Source organism: Anabrus simplex, chromosome 1 (genome assembly GCF_040414725.1).
Source record: "Anabrus simplex isolate iqAnaSimp1 chromosome 1, ASM4041472v1, whole genome shotgun sequence".
Lineage (NCBI taxonomy): Eukaryota > Metazoa > Arthropoda > Insecta > Orthoptera > Tettigoniidae > Anabrus > Anabrus simplex.
Genome location: NC_090265.1, coordinates 394,200,849 through 394,221,473, shown reverse-complemented (window position 1 = coordinate 394,221,473; position 20,625 = coordinate 394,200,849). Strand labels below are relative to the sequence as shown.

The 20,625-nt window shown below is 38.0% G+C and overlaps 1 protein-coding gene and 1 pseudogene across 4 annotated transcripts in view; one reads left to right on the top strand and one right to left on the bottom strand.

The window, feature by feature from the left end:
- The window catches only part of LOC136866522 (zinc finger FYVE domain-containing protein 21), a 126,168-nt gene that overhangs the window by 26,645 nt on the left and 78,898 nt on the right, over positions 1-20,625 (top strand). For 3 of the 4 annotated variants that reach the window (XM_067143598.2, XM_067143582.2, XM_067143573.2), the window contains exons 5-6: positions 1,170-1,251; positions 1,762-1,856. In XM_067143598.2, coding sequence (XP_066999699.2) covers positions 1,170-1,251; positions 1,762-1,856 — 177 coding nt within the window. Of the gene's footprint in view, positions 1-1,169; positions 1,252-1,761; positions 1,857-1,946; positions 2,072-20,625 lie in introns of those variants that run through there. The other variant, XM_067143591.2, reaches the window with a different exon arrangement.
- LOC136866516 (piggyBac transposable element-derived protein 4-like) lies at positions 14,649-16,083 on the bottom strand (annotated as a pseudogene).

Genomic DNA, 20,625 nt, shown 5'->3' with positions numbered 1-20,625 from the left:
GAGGATTTCGACTTGCCAGGAAGTGACCCTCACGCTACGGTGCATTTTCACTCAGTGCTGTTTGTGGTTGTACTTCTGATGACTATTAAAGCCAATTCTAGCATGAAACATGTGTCCACACAGATTGCACTCGATGAATGGGAGAGTATGGTGTATGCATTTCCATCATTTGGACTCTTCATCATCATCATGCTTGCAACATTCTCGCTCAAATAGTTGAACAGCAGTAGTGGAGGTTCGCGGCCAAAGCAAGTTTGAGAGATGATATTTGTGACCTTCATGGTATTGTAAGCTTTCTTTTTAACGCTTCACAGGAGCACTATATGGTCTTGTGCCCAAGCAAAATTCATCATAGAGGAATTGGCAAGGAAACCTGGTGTCACTTGTATAGTAGGCATGCCCAGTGCAGCTAAGCTGATAGCCAATGGTGGATGCTTCTACACTGTTCATGCATGCTTTCTCAAAAACTGTCACATTAGATATATGGTTCTCCCATTTGGTTTTTAAGATGGAACTTATTTTCTGTTGATAAAATGTTTCTTGATATCGGGACAAGATTCAGGTTTCATATCCATAGCGTAATCGATTGCTTTATACGACATGAGTTTGGTATGAACTGATAGGTCTTTATTCTTGAAAACTCAGTTGGATAGTCGACCAAATGCCTAATGGGCAGCACGGAGTTTGTTTTCCACATCTTCCTTTAAGTTGCCTCACTTCGACAAGATACTCTGAAGGAGTGAAAAAATGTTTTACCTGTTTTAGAGTCTCGTCTTAGACAGAGATATTGAATTCTGTGAAGCTAGTCCCTGGGGCAGGTTGAGCAAGAATTTTGTTTTTTTTGAGCATTGATTTTACACCAGTACACCATGAGAAAAACCATAGAAGCCATAGCTGTTAAAGTTGTCAGTATAATTTAATTTTTCAAATATCTTGAAGTATTTAGCTCCTCCATATAGGTAAGAGGGCAAAAGGGAAATTGGGGCGACCTAAAAATGAGCTAGATATGAAGTTAAAGGTACTAGTAGGAAAAAAGCTATATTTTTTAAAGTCGTTCTCATTTCTTGTTATTTAGATGTAACTGGGTTGAGACTGATAGGGTTCCTCTCCATTTTTAAATGGTGTGGAGAAAAGAGTCTCTTAAGTTTGTTTATTTGTTTGTATTCCAGGTGCAACATTTGTAATTGATCTTCCTCCGGTTGAATCAGAATCATCAAATATACTGCTATGCAAGCTTTCTCCAGATCACAGGTATTCATATTGTATGTTGAATTATTGACATGGTATATTGTATAATGGAGAAATATATCAGATGCACTACTTAGAACAGTACAAAAGCTTACTGAGCTGAGTGATGGGTGCTGTATTTCTGAGCCCAAGTTCGCGAGTTTGATCCTGGCTCAGTCTGGTGGTATTTGAAGGTGCTCAGATACATCAGCCCCATGGCAGTAGATTTACGAACACATCACAGAACTCGTACAGGACAAAATTCTTGCACCTCAGCATCTCTAAAACCGTAATAATAGTACCAAAACCAATAAAATAAAATAATTATTAATAATATAAAAGCTTCCTTTTAAGAGTCCAGTTTGGAGGGTGACTTCCTCAGCCTAGTATATTTGCTGTATATTCAGTTAACTAGTTCCTCTGTCTGTGTATAGGCCTACTCAGCTTTCCTTCTAGGAGCCTTGAGCATCATAAGCCATCTGCTGTGTGACTGAATATTGTTCATATTGTTATTCCTTTTGTATTCTGTTTCAGGCACCTAGTGTTTGAAGGTGGAATAAGTGAAAATCTGAGTCCAGTAGAGCTTACACGCATCAAATTTGTGGGGGTTGGCAAAGATCAAAAAACAGGTTTGTTTGATTTTTCTTGTGCTCTTTCTCTATCTCTTTTTTGAAATGGAAATAACATGGTGTTATCTAATGTACTTTTCTCTTGTTTAGCTGAACAGATAACGGATATTGAAGGTATTTATTTGTATGATATTTTAAAAAATGTACTTATATTTACTGTAGCAGTTAAAGAAAATAACTATTTTAAAAGGTGATTTAGTCCACTATATTTACTGAATTTATTTGCATATTCCCCCTCCCCCACACTTTTTAAAACATTTCTTTTTTACAAGTTGCTTTACCTCTCACTGACACAGGTAGGTCTTGTGGCAATGATGGGAGAGGAAATGGCTGGGAGTGAGAAGGAAGTGGCCATGGCCGAAGGTACAGCCCCAGCAAAACTAATTTTACATACATATACATTCATTGTAGACTGTTATGCCTTTCAGCGTTAGTCTGCAAGCCTCTGTGAATTTTCTAAATGCCGCTACAATCCTCTGTTTGTAACTAGCTCTGTGGCATGATTTAGTTTTGTCCCTCTTATCTATAAATAACACTAGCCTGCAAAATAAAACTTTTTTTGTGCGGTAAAAATGAAAATAGGCGAGTTTTATGAATTTCTTAACGCAGAATTCGAGAAAAAAATTAGTTTTGGCATATCACGTCTGGTTTAGTGGCAATCTTACAAGATGATATTTTGTTCTTAGGTAAAATTGTAGATACAGTTAAACCTGCTTTATATGTAACTCTGTTCTACGTAATTTGTATTTGTACGTAATTTCCTTTAGGTCCCGGCAAAATATAATTTAAAAGCGTGTTAATTAAATCTTATTTATACGTAATTCGCTGTTATACTATTAAGTGCCAGTGAAATATAACTGAGTTTTGCGTAAATGTACTGAGAATGTGCGTTTTAAAAAGAAACTACTGTATTTACGAAGTTCCCTCTTTGTCGGCGTAGGCGGAAATAGAGCGATCGGGTTTCGGTGCTGAAACAGAACAGACAGTTTCGCCGAGTGACATTGTTGACCCTTACTTACTGGCGGCTTAACAAAGACGAGCCCCCTTCGCTCCTCCAATACCTTTGTCGTTTTTAACACGCCACCAAAGATTAAGGTACATTGTAAGCCAAATGGGCAGTTTCGGTGCGTAAACAAAAGAAAATACAGTTAATTTGTTTGAATATGAGAATTTCTTTCGTGGGAACAACAGAGAATAAAATGTCCACGATGCCGGTATCTGATGTTTACTGTTGAACAGTAGTTGCTTTTGATTAGCCATGGAGAACAAAAAAGGGAAAAGTTATAAGAGAAGTGGATGCTAATCCACACAAAACAAAAACTGAAATCGCTTCAGATTTAGGGATTGCATATACCACGCTGTGTACAGACATCAGTAAAAGAAACACTATTTTGGATGAGTTCTTACAACTGGGTTCAAAATCAGCAAAGCGCAGCTGTCAGCAAGAAGGATGGTACGTAGATTTGGAGAAAGCACTTTTCACATGGTTCCAGCAAAAGCGGGCTGCAGCTCTACCAGTTAGTGCAGACATGCTGAAGGCAAAGGCGATAGATTTAGCTAAAATGATGAGTATCACTGCTGCTTTCAAGGCTTCATCGGGATGGTTGCAAGGATTTAAATATCATCATGGAATTACAGGGAGAACAATTTGCGGTGACTCAAAATCTGCAGACGACGTCATGGTGCAACACTGGAAAGAGAAGGTTCTGCTGGGTATCGTAAGCGATTATCAGCCTCCAAACATCTACAACTGTGATGAGACCGGCCTATTCTACAATCTCCTTCCTGATAAGACATTAGCTGAAAAAGGTGACTCATGCCACGGAGGGAAGAAAAATAAAATTCGTGTAACAGTACTTCTCGCCACCAATGTAGGTGGATCTGACAAACTTCCTCCACTTGTGATAAGAAAATCGAAGAATCCGAGGTGTTTTAAGGATGCGAAAACAAAACCTAAGGAAGTTGAATCCAATGGAACAGTAGTTGAAAAAACTGGACATTAAAATGAAAAAGAAACAGAAGAAGATCCTTCATTTTATGGATCGATGTGCAGTACATCCACCTCAAATCGTTCTGGAGAATATCCGAATGGAATTTTTCCTTCCTAACTGTACCAGCGTTCTACAACCGCTTGATTTGGGCATCATTGCAAATTTCAAAGTGCATTATAGAAAAATGCTGGTTCAACATTTAATAACACTGAGTGATGCAGGAAATGAACCTCTCTCCATTAATTTGCTACAAGCCATGAACTTTATTTCGGCTGCCTGGAAGCAGGTGTCATCCTCCACAATCAGCAACCGTTCCTGCAAAACTGGTGTCTTACGAGAAGAGGCTGCCTCTAATTATGATGTGATTAAAGGGACGAAGTTTTGTCTGGTAATGAGTTAACGGTGAGTGTATAAAAAATAGAATTCGTTACTTTTGTGCATTTCGATGACACTCTGGTTGTATGTGGAGAACTACTGGATGAAGAGATTATTGCTGATGTATGCCAACAACGCGGCGGTGATGGACCAGCTACAAGCGATAGTGACATTGGAGATGGAGATAACGACTTGAATCTTGACACCTGAACTGAGTGAAGTGTTAAAGTGCAATTGAAGTGTGTAGGCTTCCATCAGTGCGAAAAGTTGAAGTGAAAATGCTTTGAATGTATTACCAAGTTTGCTGAATGAGGTTTATATTCTTAATGCAAGAAAAGTGAAACAAGCCAAACTATCTGATTTATTTAAGGCCAGGCCAAGTTCAAAATAATATTTTCTGTCTTAATGTATTTATTATTTGCACGGATATACACATGTAGGTCTATTCCATTGGTTTTTCAGTAAATGTGTGATGTATTGCGTAAGTCTGATTTCTAAGTAATTCTGAGTTACAAGTAGTTTTTTCTCTTCCCCTTGATATACGTAAAAGTCAGGTTCAACTGTACTTAGTACTGATTAAATTTGATGTATTAATGTAAATTTCAGCTTGCAAAACGTAAGAATATTTTGCATGCATTGAATACACATAAATTCTGCTTTATAAGCTTGTAGATGGTTTGTATTATATTTTTAATGTATATTGAAATTCGTGAAACTGAAGCATAGAGCGCCTATTTAGTTTCGGCTGTACAGTTGCTTTTAAATTAATATAACCGTACCTTGAATAAAAATTACATGGTTAAACGTACATAGTTTTGTTACTTACATTATGTGCAGGTTAGATTTACACCTCCGTCTTTTCCCGTTTTCCGTGGAATTTCTGGGTTTTTGAAGTTCTTGAATGATCTCTAGAAGAGTCGTCTCGTGCAACCGACCAACAGTCATCGGCCATCACATTCACATCCCAACGTCCCTGATAGCGTCGTTCTGCATCTTTGAGATCCTGGTGAAACCTTTCATCTCGTTCTTCACTGACAGCTCCTAAATTTGGAGGGAAATAATCCAGATGCAAAGCTAAGAAATGAAGCTTAAGGCTCATATTACAACCGAGTTCCTTAAACTTTGCCAACATTTTCCCTACAATTTCTTTGTATTGAGGGTCCTTAATGTTGCCAAGGAATTTAGTCACTACATCTTTGAATGCGTTCCATGCCTCTTTCTCAATTTTGGTCATCGTGTCTGTGAAAATTTTATCCATCTGTTTACGAATCTGTGGTCCATCAAATACGCCTTCTTTGATTTTTGCATCTGATAATGAGGGAAATTTAGTGGATAAATATTGGAAGCATAGGCTACTTTTATCCAATGCCTTGACATACAGTTTCATCAATCCTAATTTGATGTGCAAGGGTGGAAGTAGAATTTTTTCATGGTCAATAAGACATTCAAGATATTTTTTGATCCTGGTTGTAGTTGTTTCCTTTCTGGCCAATTCACTGTATCCCGATGTTTATCCTGTGCCCTGCTATCCCATTCGCATAGGAAAAAGGGAAATTTTGTATAGCCTTTTTGTTGTCCCAGCAACAATCCAATGATCTTCAAATCACCTCAAATTTGCCACCCATGCTCATGATATTTAATTTTTTCAAGCACCAACTTTAAGGTCTTGTATGTTTCAGACATTTTTGTGGAACGTGAAAGTGGACGAATGCCAGAACATTTGTATTATGAAGCAAAACAGCCTTTAAACTTATTTTGGAAGAGTCAATAAAAACACGCCAGTTACTAGGATCATGCTCTCTCTCTCCCAATCGACATAGAAGATTTGAAACATCCGTACAAAATACAAGTTCATCTTCTTGAGTATAATATTTTCGGAATGTTATCTTTGAAAGGAAACTGCTTTATCTGTCCATCATAAACATTGCATAAGGGCTGGGGCTTTTAACACGTCTGTTTATTCAAGTGATCTAAGATGAAAGACAAACTCTCAACTGTCTACAATCCTACATACCTCGCGGTCTATTGCGTATCTAGGGGAGTTTGTTATGAACTTGCCAGGAAACCCTCAACTACAAAATGAAAATTTAGACAGCAATAAACCTATAATAAAATGCAAACAATAACAAATCAAATCATATAATTGTATTCTAAAACAAGTTGCGCGAGAACATCTCTCAACATTACTTTTTACGAATTCATGCAGATACTAAAACACCAAATTGCGTCAAAACTAGACGTGATAGGAAAAAAATAGCATCATTTTCGGAATCAGGGCAGCGATTTCCATAAGAATTACATGTTTTCAATGTTACCGCAAAATCATGTTGGCTAGTGTAATTAGAAACTGAGTCTATCCATCATCGTCTTGACTCCCTTTCCTTCTCTTGCCCTCGATGGCCAACTCTGTTAATCTCCTGGGGTAATGTATCCTCATCCATTTGTGTCCCATGACCCCACCATCAGAGCTGATTATTGTGTACAGTACTTATGAATAAGATATTCTGAGTTCACTCAGCTTTCACTCCTGTAAAGCAAAGTTGGTTTTGAAACAGTTTAGTCTAGGAGCTGACTTCTTTCTTACAGAATACTGTTGATTGCAACTGCGAGCTTGTCGTGACTTTAACCCTTTTCAAGTTGCAATAAATGGCCACATTGTTGATTGTGGAAGCAGATTTAATTTGCCCACCCGTAGTTTGAGCGTACCAGTCACACAAAAATATGCGTTTCATTTGGAATAATTTCTTAAAGAGCTGATCTGTGTACTCTAAAAACATAGCAATTTCGAATGGTGGGCAGACTATACATTTTTCGTAAGTATTTCTGAAATACTGCTGTATCCACAAAATGGGTATATATGTACCAGGATTATTCCTTTTTCCTCCACAGTACGGTTCTTTTGTGACACCGCCCGCGCATGTTTGGAAGAACCTGGCGCATCACTTCCACTCTCACTTTCTTCACTATTCTGCTCACTTCAGTAACTCTCACTGTTGCTATCGCTATCATCAAACTCGGATTCATTTTCCAAAACTCCATTATTGCCATAATCGCCATCTATGACAATATCTACAGGCGCTTTCAAACTCTTGTCGTCAATGCCGTGAAGCCGGTTCTACTGTATAATGAATACTGAGTACAGATGAAAATAAACGTATTCAGCAATTCCTGTGTCACACAGAAATAGCATTGTTTACCAACAGTACATGCATCTAGTTTCTTACAGTGTGTATTGTTACAAATTATATTGTAAAGGGAATCTAATATACAAAGATAAGTGAGGCTCTACATAATTATGAGCAATGCTCTTTATTTGATTTATGCGTCAAAATACTGTGCGCGACCACAGCTTGTCATATGACGCAAATGGGTTAAGTATTGGACAGGCTGGGGACGTAGGTTCGATTCTAAGTTAAATTGAGAACAATCCGATTGACCTGACACCATTGAAATATCAGCTTATACTACCAAACTTCAGCAGTATTTACAAGTGCTATATACAGTGTTCAACTAAACTCTTCAGTAAATATTGAATCTGAGGGAACTCCCAAAATTTCAATTCCCTCTAATTATCTGTGTTGAAGTACAACTTTCACACATAGGTCCATGAAGTTCAATTAATACTAAGCTCAGGTATCTTCTTCTTTCTTGCTTCTCCCGGACACTGGCCTTCAGCTATTGTCCATTTCTCTTTGCAGAAGAAATATGCACTTTCACAAACTTGAACTCAAAACCTCTCCTCCAGTATGTAGGTTGAAGCCTGCCTGTTATCTCTGTCCTTTCTCCACCGAGTGTACTTGTGCTTGCTATTTGAGCACCTTCCTCTGGTTCACACACCACCTCTACCGACTTGAAGAATATTATTACTTCACAGACTGTCTTTGCCTGGAAGTACTCGCTCAAAAATCAATTGCTTACAGGTAGTGTCTTTAACTGTCTCTCGTGGCCCTGTTGTCTTAATTCAGAATATAATTACCGTACTTACGCGAATAATCCCCACACCTTAACTTTAGAAAGGCTGATTTTGAAAGAAAAAAAAATTGCCAACATTGACTCGAATAAAACTCGCACCCCAATTTCGTGCGTCATTAAAAAAAAAAAAAGGGTATTATTCGCATAAATACAGCCATATTTACGCGAATAATCCCCGCATCCTAACTTTAGGAAGGCTGATTTTGAAAAAAAAAATGCCAACGTTGACTCAAATGAAACCTACACCTCAATTCTGTGCCTCAGTTAAAAAAAAAAAAAAAAGGGGATTATTCACGTAAATATGGTATGCTCACGGCCCTCAACAGCCTTCCCGTACAAACTCTACTCTGGCACTTCTTACGGAGCTTCCTTCTAGTACAGTCTCCCGATCTCATACTCCCTTAATACTGTCTCACGGTCTACACGCTGCCCAGTATTGTGTCTTACTCCTTGGTACAGACTCTCGTTCTATCCACTGCTCAGAATTGTCTCATACTCCTTGGTACAGACTCACATTCTGCATGCTGCCCAGAATTATATCGCACTCCTCTGGCACACCAAAAATTATCTTCAGTTGTCCTTTTGGAAGTTGCCATCGTTCTCCCAAATAACAATCCCCACTGCTGCACAACCCTGATGTGTTTCGACCTGATTGGCTCTCAAGATCCTCCCGTGGCATTGGTCCACGTAATTGTCTAGAACAGTATATTTTACTACAGCATCATAACACTGCGTTTTTACTTCATGGTGTACGTGACTTATTCTTGCGATGTTTTTGAGAACTACCCCTCAGGGCCTCTTGTTGTGTTCTGAGACCCTGTACTGGCTCCTGAGTGACTGAAAACTCTATTTCAGAATGTTACACATTACACTGGACTTACACTTCCACTAAAGCTTTTGATTTATGTTGAATTTTATGCATTAAATATTTCTTGAAGATGCTCAAATATGATTGCCACACACTTGCTCACTGCACCACACTTAAAGCACTATTCCTTAATGATGCTGGAGTACACTTTCCCTAAATTTTAGGTACAATTTTCTAGACCTTTATCTGTTGAGGATCACGGATTCAAGACTGGCTCAATTCCATTCGCTCCATAATAAACGACAGAAGGGTGCAATATGACCTGCGGTCATGACAGGCTTAATGCATTAGCTTTGCTGCACCTTAATTCAATCTCTCTTACCATACTGCCATCCTGGGAGAATATACATCCTAAGTACTTGAAATGATCTACCTGTTCCAGCTTTGTATTCCAACCCGACATTCAGTTCTTACCTACTAACATTGCTTCAGTCTTGCAAAGGCTAATTTTCATATAATATTCCTTGCACCTATTTTCACGTTCCAAGATATTAGACTGCAGGCTTTAAGCACAGTCTGCCATTAAGACAAAACTGTTGGCATTGGCCAAACTGTGTACTACATTTCCACCTAACTGAATCCCTTCCTGCTCCTTAACATCTTTCAGTAGATGATCCATGTAAAAAACAAAAGTGAAATATTACCGCCTTGTCTAACCCCTGTAAGTACCTTTACCAAGACCTCATTCTACAATCAATTGTTGCTGCAGCACAATTGTCAACATAAATTCCTTGGATTGCTTTGATTGATTCCCTCGGTACTCTGTCATATGTCTTATCTAGATCTACGAAACATATACATAACTGTCTATTCCTCTCGTAGCATTTTTCAATTACCTGGCACGTACTGAAAATCTGATCCTGATAGCTTCTCTGTGGTTTGAAACCTCACTGGTTTTCATCCAACTTTCTAACCACTAATTGCACCCTCACTTCTAAAATGCCAGGGAACACTTTGCCTGGTATACTGATCAGTGAAATACTTCGATAGTTGTTGTAGTACTTCCTGTTCCCTTACTTATAAATAGGTGCATTTACTGCTTTCGTCCAATTAGAAGGTACCTTACCAACATTCCATCCTAATCTTATTACTCTAAGAAGCCATTTCATCCCTGCCTTCCCACTGTATTTCACCATTTCAGATCTAATTTAATCTAATTCTGCTGCTGTGTGAACATGTTTATTTACCATTCCTTTCACTTCCTCAAGGATAATTTCACCAACATCTTTGTCCTGCTGCCCGTGAGCTCAGTTGTTTGTGATGTCACCTGAAAGATTTCCTTTTAGGTTGAGAAGATTTTCAAGATATTCCTTCCACCTCTGCAGTATTTCCTTTGGATCTATGAGTTCACCTGATTTACCCCCCAAAAAATTCATTTCCTTTTTCCCTCCCTTTGTGAGATTCTTTATTACTGTCCAGAAAGGTTTCCATGTTGCTTGACCTAGCCTCTCCAGGTTATTACCAAAATCTCCCCACAACTTCTTCTTGGATTCAGCAATTACACAAGCCTGCAATGATTTCCCGGTTTGGTGAAAATAGGTGGATCATATGGAAAAGGATGTGCTGATCTTGGAAACACCATCCGTTTTGCCATAACACATACAGATTTTGTGTTATTAGATATCATCTGCAAATAGCGGTATCTTCACCTCTTTATCTCCATGGGCTTCATTTGTTTCCCTTACAATTTCGTCCATGACCATAATAAACAAAATAGGTCCTCTGTCTTAGTCCAGTCTTACAGTCTTATTCCTAAACCATTCTGTTTTTCAACTGGGGTCAGTACTCTGCTAACACAGTTGTACATTTCTTGCACCATTTCTAACATTTCTCTTCCGAGTCTCTTTTTAACTATGGTGTTCCAAACCTTCTCCCTGGGAACACTGCCTTTTCTATATGTATGAAAGTCATGACCAGATCCTTTCCATATTCCCAGTTCTTTTCCATCAGCTGTCTCGCGCTAAAGATTGGGTCCACTGTATCTTCCACTCGTGAAGCCATATTGTTCCTCTTGTAACTCTCCTTCAATCTTTCTTCCCATTCTTTTTTCTAATATCCTTTCCAGTATTTTAACTACCTGCGATATAAGTGTGATTCCTCTATAGTTACCACAAACTTTTTTGTCCCCTTTCTTAACCCTTTTGCTCTCAGGCTATTTTCACCAGTCATGCCCAAAACACTCAGGCCATTTTTCATGATTATGCAGGTTAAAATGTAAAAAATCACCGTATAAAGGAATTCCCAGATAAAAAATTGAAAAAATCACAATAGTACATTATTCAATATAGTTTTAGGAAAAAATTTGCAAAGTTATTCATGGCAAAGTTTACTCCCAAAAAAAATTAGCAAATCAGGATATATATTACAAAAATCTAAAAATCGTTTTTCAAATACAGTAGAAGTCTGTTATAGCGAGAATTCATAACAGCGAAAAATTTACTCGCTATAACGGATTGTCGTTATATCCGATTTTTGTATAAAAGTCGCAAAACCCTCCATGCACTTTAAAATCGGTATGAAACAGCAATCAGTTTGTTCAAAACTTGCGTTTCCGTAGATGATATCCACACTACGGCTTACTTGTTTGTTATTTTTCGTAATCCGATACTACGTGAAGGTGTATGTTTAATTTCATTCTGAAAAAAATATAGTACCGTATATCTCCGAATCCAAGATGAACCCCACTTTTTCCTTCAAAAAATTTAAATAATGCTCAAAAAGAAGTTTGTAAAATCATATGAATGCCTTGTCTTACAGTAGGCCTACGCATTTTTTGACTATTTTTAGACGTCGAACATTGACTTTCGTCACGCCGCATTTCTTTATTTTTGGCGGCTGCACAATTATTTATTTCCGTGGCTTTAAGGACCATTAACTCAACATTGGCATCATAATACCAAAGAGAACTCATTGAAAATTTTCCGGCAATACCTATTCCATGCGTCTCTACAATACAACGATCCATCAGGAAATTATTCTTGCTGTCTATAAAACTGTTACTTTTACGCAGCGTCAGATATAACCGGCTGCCGCTACACGCACGTCTCGCTTGTCGGGTTCGGCCAAATTCAGCAGCTAGCGAAGTATTGGCCTAATCGCGAACGTTGAAAATCAAGGAACGAGTTTATTGCGCCACGGTATGGCCATTCCGCCCTTGCGTTTTCCGTGCACATACCTCACAATTTCATCTTTGACTTCTTTAAAGCGTCCTTGTTGCGGACCACTGAATGTATTTTTTGTACAGTACGCATTTTTTTAGCTCTTTGTCTTCACGCTAACACCAAATATTGGCTTTAGTTAGGCCTATGCCGTATTTACTTGCGGCTGCACAATTATTCTACATTATCGTGTGTTTAATAAACATTAACTTATAATTGGCATCATAATATCAACTAGAACCCGTTGAAAATTTGCCGGCAATACCTTTTCCACGTATCTTTACAATACGACTATCCATCACGAAAATATTCCTGCTGTATATAAACCTTAATTTTACTAAGCGTCAAGTACAATAGACGCGTTATGACTCTGCCACTGAGTAGCCATTGCTTTTCTAAGAAATCGAAGGGTCGCACGCTTTGATGCCATTCTGCAGATTTGAGAAACGCACAGGCTCTGTACAACCGGTTGTCGCGGCTAGCGATGTGTAGTAAAGAGGCGGTCGTTTATTGTCAACGAGTTCTGTGCGCATGTGAAAAGAAGCAGCGTGGTTACCACGATAGTTGCCAGTGGTATCCATTAACTTACTGTTAAGCCGCGAATGCAACAACCCTCGAGTTTTCGCATGAGATTCTGAGGGAAAAAAGTCTTGGATTCGGAGAAATACGGTATCATTCCAGAGACTTCTGTAGCAAACACCTCAGCCTTCTTCTTCAAACAGCGTCACCTAACCTAACCGTATATATAGTCTATCATGAAAACATATTTGAAACGCATGTAGAGAAATAAGCTCCTCGCGAAAAATTTACATGTAAATAGCCGTAACTAGACGCGAGAAGATACCAAATATCCTCTGAAATCAGTGATGTACTCTGCCATATCTTGAGGTGTATCACATTATTACTTAATTTCCTTATATAACATTAAAATTAAGATATCGTTTACTTCAGTATTTTTAACGAGTCTATTGGAGCTATAACAACTACTATAGGAATAATTAAATGATTCCATCAATACGACAATTCCCTCTTATTTCTAGGTTTAACTTTAATTACCTTAACTTTAAAATTATTAGCTTTAATTGTGAGAGTGTTAGGAGGTTGGCTTGGATATGAGGTATCTAAATTTTCTTTATCTTATAACTTATTGTCCTTAAAGGTATTTATAATATCTAATTTTTTAGGATCAATATGGTTTATACCCTTTATTAGAACATATGGAGTCAGTTATTTACCCCCCAATTATGATGGGCATTACCATGAAGAAAATTATTACAAATGCGTGAGCAGTGACGATTACATTATAAATTTGATCGTCACCAATTAAATAACCTGGTTGTCCTAATTCTGCACGGATTAATAAACTACTAAAACAATGGTAATAAATATAAGTTATTTACGCATTTATTACGAAAATGTGTTTTCCTCTTTCATTTCGAATTTTCTGTAGAGAACAGCAGTCAATGGGTATTACTAATAAACTCCAACATCGCCTTTGAATGTCAACAAGAGAGCTCGTAAATGCACAGAGTGAGAAAACTATACCGTACCGATGATGATCGATAGCATTTTGTTGCAAACGTTTCAGTTTTCTTATTCAAACAGCGTCACGTATCCTAACTTAACCGTACTATACGTATGATGAAAACACACTTCAAGCGCCAGTAGGGAAATTATACCTTTCTCACTATAAATTTTCATAATAGCCTTTGCATAATTTAACCAGACGCGACAAAATATAAACTAACCTCTGAAATCAGTTAAGCACTCTGCCATATCTCAAGGTGTATCCCATTCTTACTTAATTGCAGTATTTAGCCTCAAAATTAAGCGGCAGTTTAGTCAGCCTTATATTTAACGAGTTAACAACCATTATCGGACACGTTATTTACGCATTTATTACGAAAGTATGTTCTCTTTCATTTCGAATTTTCTTTACGGAACAACTGTCGACGGATATTACTAATCGACTCCGACATCGCCTTCGAATGCCGACGAGAGAAATCGTTAGTGCACATAGCGAGGAAACGATGCCGAAGGTAATCGATCGCATGCAATATCATCGCTGGGGTGCATAAATATCGGTAACGGAAAAAATCGGGCGTGCTTAATCGCTCGTAATAATGGATGCGCCAGTGATAGGGTTCTCGCTGTAACCGAAGGACGATACACAGTTTAAGATAGGAATTTTGAAGGGACAGAAAAATGTCGTCGCTATAACGGAGTTCTCGTTATATGCCGTACTCGCTATAGTGGACTTCTACTGTACTAGAAAAGTAATCTGTTCTTTAGTGATATTTTTGATCAGCCATTCTGAAAATAAGAGCAAGTAATCCTGTGTAACATGATATAATTTTGTTTTTTGTATTCTTATTTAGTCATTATTTATAGCACTTGACATAAAGAACTGTACACGTACCTTTTGGTGTCAGCATTTGTGTTTTGGAAAACGCTCTCCATGCAGACCCTTTTTACACCTAGTGCATACTGTTCTGGCCCTCCTCCTCTTTTCCTTAGTACTGCATACAACACAGTTGGACTCCTCCTTCTCAGGAAGCTTCCTCACCCCCTTCGGTCCTCTTTGATCATGGATGGCACTTAATTTTGTGGTAATCCACTCCTCCCCTAGGCTCTCAATTATTGATACTGTATAGTGCAGTCTAGACTTTATTTTCCCTGATCCCTTATTGTTTTCCTTATAAAGAATGTAGCTGTTCAGTACCATTCTAGCAATGATATTGAATGCCACCTTCTTCCAGTACCGTACAGTCCGCCTCTCATCAAGGTAACTGTATAACATCATGTCTGAGGTGTCAATCCCACCCATGAATTTATTATAGGATGTTATTATTGCTGGTTTAGAATTGCTGTTGGCACTGTTGTGGGTTGCTGGAATTTCCTGTTCTTGGGCTATTGCATGTCTAGACAGGACAATGACTGGGTTCTTCTGGGACTTCTTTTCTCTGAATGCACATGCTAACATTGGACCTGACCTAAAATACTGTTTCTGTCCAACAGAAAATTTATTTTTAAAATTCTGAGGCAAATATTTCCTATTTCTCCTAACAGTTCCTGTTACATATGTACCAAGAAGGTATAGATGGCGCACAAGTGGTACAGACATGAAATAGTTGTCAACAAAGACATGGTAACCCTTGTTGAGGTAACCACCCATCACTAGGAGCTTTTTCACAACAATATATCCCAAACCATGTTTTATAATATTGTGTCTGTCTTCTTGAGATCTGGCACCCCTATAGGTAAAGAAACCCAGGCAGTAATTGGAAACAGAATCACACTTCATCCAAAATTTGATCCACCAGCGGTGGTGGTGTTTGTTGGGCAGGTATTGGAGAAGGCTGATTTTATTTTTAGTTCCTACAAGAGACTCATCAATGCTGATCTCCTGGTGTGGTGTATAGTGGTGCCTAAACACCCTGTTGGCATGATCCACTAATGGTTGATACTTTGCACAGGGATCATATCATGTTTGTCCTGGCCCTGGCAATCCCTCGTTGTTTACAAGATGAAAGAACCGCAGCAATGTTTAGTAAAGGGAACCAAGGGTTGAACTGAGAAGGCAGTGTAGACCAGTAAGAGGCAATGGTTGGTTTTCTGTTGATACCCATATTAAGAAGACATGCAATAAATCCTTTTATTTCAGACAGTGTGATCCTGACCCAATTCTTTAGAGAGGCAGGAACATTATCTCCCTTACTTGTGATGAATTGCTGGGCATATTGATTAGATCCTGTCACCATAAGTGATAGAATAAAATCTGTGAAAAACAAAAGGAAGTAGGCTATTGGAAAAGACTCAGGAGGTGGCATGTGTTCGGGCCCAGATAATTCATGATATTGAAATGGAAGAGAGAGAGGATTTTCAGGTGACAGAATCTCTCTGTAATCTTCATCATCCATATCATCATCATCACCATCTATAAAATCCGAATCACTCTCGGCTATAAAGTCACTGTCATCGTCTAAATATTCTAAATAATCCAAGTCTTCAGAATTATTTAGCCTAGAACTTGGCCCAGCCATTTAAAAAATTAGGCCTACTCGCGGCACGAAAATCTAATAACACGAAATGTTAAACTAAACTTCACTTCAGAACACCGATGAATGTTGAATATAAACAAAATATAACAAACAATAAACTACTATTAAAATGGAAACAATATAACGAAGGAAAACACGACTTATTTTGAAGCTTAAACAAGACTATACTCGCAAACAGTACACTTCAACTCGCCATACGGTAAACATACACGGTTTTATAATTTCATTTGTTTCAAACAGATGAGGGTAGAGTCTCTATCTCTCGAGAAAACTGTAAACTAATTCCAAAAGCTACTGTTGCTGCCTTTTCCTGACATCTGGGAGTCTATTATAGTACTAATACAGCCATCCGAACACAGAGCCGATGGATCGGCATGCTGAGTGTTTTCAGCAATACCACTCGAGCCGAGAGATCGGCTCGCTGAGCGTATAAGAGTTAAACACTGGTTTTACTATCCCTTTTTTCCACTCTTCTGGTACACATTTGTGTTTCCACATACACTTTAGTAGTTGGTACAACCATTGCATACCAACAGGTCCAGCAGCCTTTATCATTTCGTCACTGATTTCATCCATTACTGTTGCTTTTCCTGTCTTAATCTTTTGTACCGCTAACTCCACCTCCTGCATTGTTACATCATCCTCTGTTGTTGAGTCCTCACACTGTATTGCATCTATCTCCCCTGTACAGTTTTTCACATTAAGTAGCTTATTAAAATACTCCTTCCATCTTCTCTTTATCTCTTCTGGGTGTGTTAACAATTCTCCATCTTCCTTTTTTCACTAGCTTCGTGGTAACTCTTTCTGACCTCTTACTTCTTATAAGTCCATACAGCATCCTTTTACTGCCACTTACATCCGCTTCCATTTTTTGTGTAAATTCTTCCCATCTCTTCTTTTCTTCTCCTACCACCTTCTTACATCTCCGTTTACTGGTGAGATACTTCCTTTTGGTTTCTTCTGTTTGATCTCAGTTCCATTCTTGCCAGGCTGTCTTCCTTTCTTTCACCACTTCCTCATATCACCACGGTGTCTCCTTTTCTTTGACTCTTATAGATGTCCTGCCACAAGCACTCTCTGTTGCACTAACAAATGACTTTTTAAAATTGGCCCACTCCTCTTCTACATTTTCCACTTCAGTAACTGGGATTTGTTGCTTCAATCTCTCCTGAAAATCTTCCTGTACATTTTTGTCTTTCAATTTCCATACTTTTATTTTGCTTTCTCTTATCTCTTTTAGTTTTCCACTTTTCCCAACTGTAATTTTGCCACCACAACTCTATGGCCCCATCAAATGCTTCTTCTGGTAAAGCTGTCATATCCATCAACTTCCTGCAATTTGTCCTTTCCACCAAAAAGTAGTCAGTTACTGATTTTTGTTCTTCTGTCAGCCCACCCATATCTTGTCATTTTCCTGCTGTTTTTCTTTTGAAACCGTGTATTCCCCACTATCAGTTCCATTCCTTTCACAGAAGTTTACTAGTTCCTCTCCTTTGCGATTCTTTTTCCCCTATCCGTAGAAATAGACTACATAGTAACATCGATTTTAGTACACTCAGACTGTAACATACTAATATTCAGTTATATTTCAATAAGTTTTCCTTTAAGCTAGTTGTAGATATATTCTTTAGGTTATAAGTTGATATATATATATTTTTTTCATTATTATCCACTCTCTATTTATCCTATAATTTTTCATCAGTAGTAACCTTAATTAATTGTATTATTGTAATTCCTTATCTGACTTACATATCTCAATAAGTAATTTATTACAATGATATTTTGGATAAATACTGTAAAAATAAAAAAAATGTATGTGGTTAAGTGTAAGAGAGGGCCAAGAGCCCTAACTTCGCCACTTAATAAAGACACAAATAAATAAATAAATATGGTCCAATGACTTCTTCCTTTCCTTGTCTCTCGTTTCTGACCTGTGCATTCAGATTTCCCATAATAACCACTACCCCCACCTGAAATTTCTCTTTTTACTTTCTCCAAGAATTCTTCAATATCTTCTTCCCTGTTTCCCGTCTGTGGTGCGTACACTTGCATGAAGTCCATCACTTCATTCATCTTTAGTCTAATCTTCATTATTCTATCACTAACACATTCTGCCACTTCAGCAAACTCCTCCAGTTGCTTTGAAATAATTAGTCACACTCCGTTTATTGCCTCTTAGCCACCACTCCAGTATAATGTGTATCTTTTCCTCAATTTCTTCCTTCCATTACCTTCCTATTTCACTTCACTCAGCCCCATCATTTCCACCTTCTCCTTCTCCATTGTTATGTGCTCCCTAATAATATCTACTACGTCGATGTTCTACCTTACCTTCTGCCTACTTTGCTGGCCTGCTACTGTGTTTATTGCAACTTCTGACTCATCCTGCACGGTCTGCTCCATCTGCTTACTCAGCTGACTACTGTAGTGACTGCACTGCTGCTCCTGCTTCTTGGCCTCCCTTCTGTCACGTCACACTTACGTCATGCGTTGTTTTTGTATGTTCTCGGCTCTGCTACTCTCCCCTATAAAAGTCGCTGCTGCCTTGTAGCTCAGGCATTGTGTGTTAAATTGTGTGGAGGGAGCCGAAACTGTTTTCGCAGACGGCTGGTCCGTTGTGATCTTTGATATTCAACTTCAACGTAACATCTTTATAACTGTCATCGTCATGCTGGGTGAGCAAAGTTCATAATGCTGTTCTTGATACTTTGACTTAAATTTACTTTAATTTTGCCCTTCAGGCATCATCTGCAATTTGGACCTTAGTCCTCTAGTAGGTCACTTCTCAGTGCTTAATATTATGAGCTTCCTTCTTCTGGACTTAGTTAAAAATCTTGCATGATTGCACCACAAAGACTCGTAGCTTGAGCGAACGTTTGGAGGCTAATCAAGTGAAAGACTCCCAGATACAGAACTGTTCAATACGACTTATGTGGGTGTGTTGGAATAACTTTTAAAATTGAAGCAGCCTGATTTTCGCCTTGTTTCACCCTCGCTAATTCTGTACGCTTTCTTTTTCCCATGTCTTTATTAACACTGCTTCCTGTTCCCGTTCACTTCCTTTCCTATCCCTCTAATCTTTTGTGATCATTCTTGTGATTTTAATCGTGTAAAAGTGGCCTTCACATTCCATTGCCATCATTACTGGTGTTTATCTATTATCCATATTTTGTTCTAAGGTGTTAAATTGTTATCTTTGACCACTTTCTTTGGTTACAAGTAATAATTCTCATTCTTGTTCCGTATTGAAAATGGCATTATGCATAAATATCTCCAGAATAATTTAATGAAACGACCTGTTCAATACATACCACATTTAATGTAGTTTGGATCTACATGAATTTATATAGATTAAATTATTCTGGAGATATTTACGCATAACACTTTCTTTGGGTCGATTAAATCTTGTATTATCGAAGAGTCTAGTAACGATCTAATAATTAGATCTCCTATAATCTTGTTATTTATTACCTTTGAAATATAGTAAGTCTAGTCATGATCAAATCTCTTATAGTCTTCTTTATGTATTACGAAAGTGATACTGTAAACTCTAGTAACGATCTAAATTATCAAGTTTCTTAAAGATCTCCTTATGTATTTGAAATTCTATTTTCATGTTTAAAACAAAGTATCGCAAAACCTGGTGTCGATATTTGTGAGTCTCACTTACTATAATAAATTCTCTGTCTCTTAATGGTGTTACAAATACATTTTGCATTTTAACTGGGTTGTTATGAACTGCCTGACTGTCCTAAATCTTTCCATTTTACCCTTGTATACTGTGTACTTACCGCACTAACTCTACCAACTTGATGAGGTTCAGTCTTTAATTATATACCTTTTACTGTTCCCATTTTTGCCTCGGATGAGTGCTTTATGGTACTTATTCTTTTTTGATAACAATTTACTTTGTGCCCTTTACTGTATACGTCTTATGGTCTAGTCGTCGATTTTTTATTCAACTGCTAGTCAGATTTGTATTTGATTTAGCATTCATACATCAGTATTCATATTGTTAACTATATCAACCATTGTTAAAGTACATTACCTAGCATGCTACCTACCATCCCGTCCCTCCCCACATTACACCATGAAATCTACTACTTCCTCTGCCTTTCCTGTCAGGGTCATAAGATTTACTATTGTTATCTTAATGGTAGTCACTGGTTGCAAATTTCTCACAGTTCCCCCAGTACCCTGAGAACTGCACGTCGCTTTACATATATAGGCTGTTATTACGATGGGATTGCCACTCCGTAAGGTATTTTGTACCTATTGCCAGGTGTTATTCTAGGACGCTCGACTGGAGTACAGATACCTTCTGTAGCTACTCTACAAGTTTCT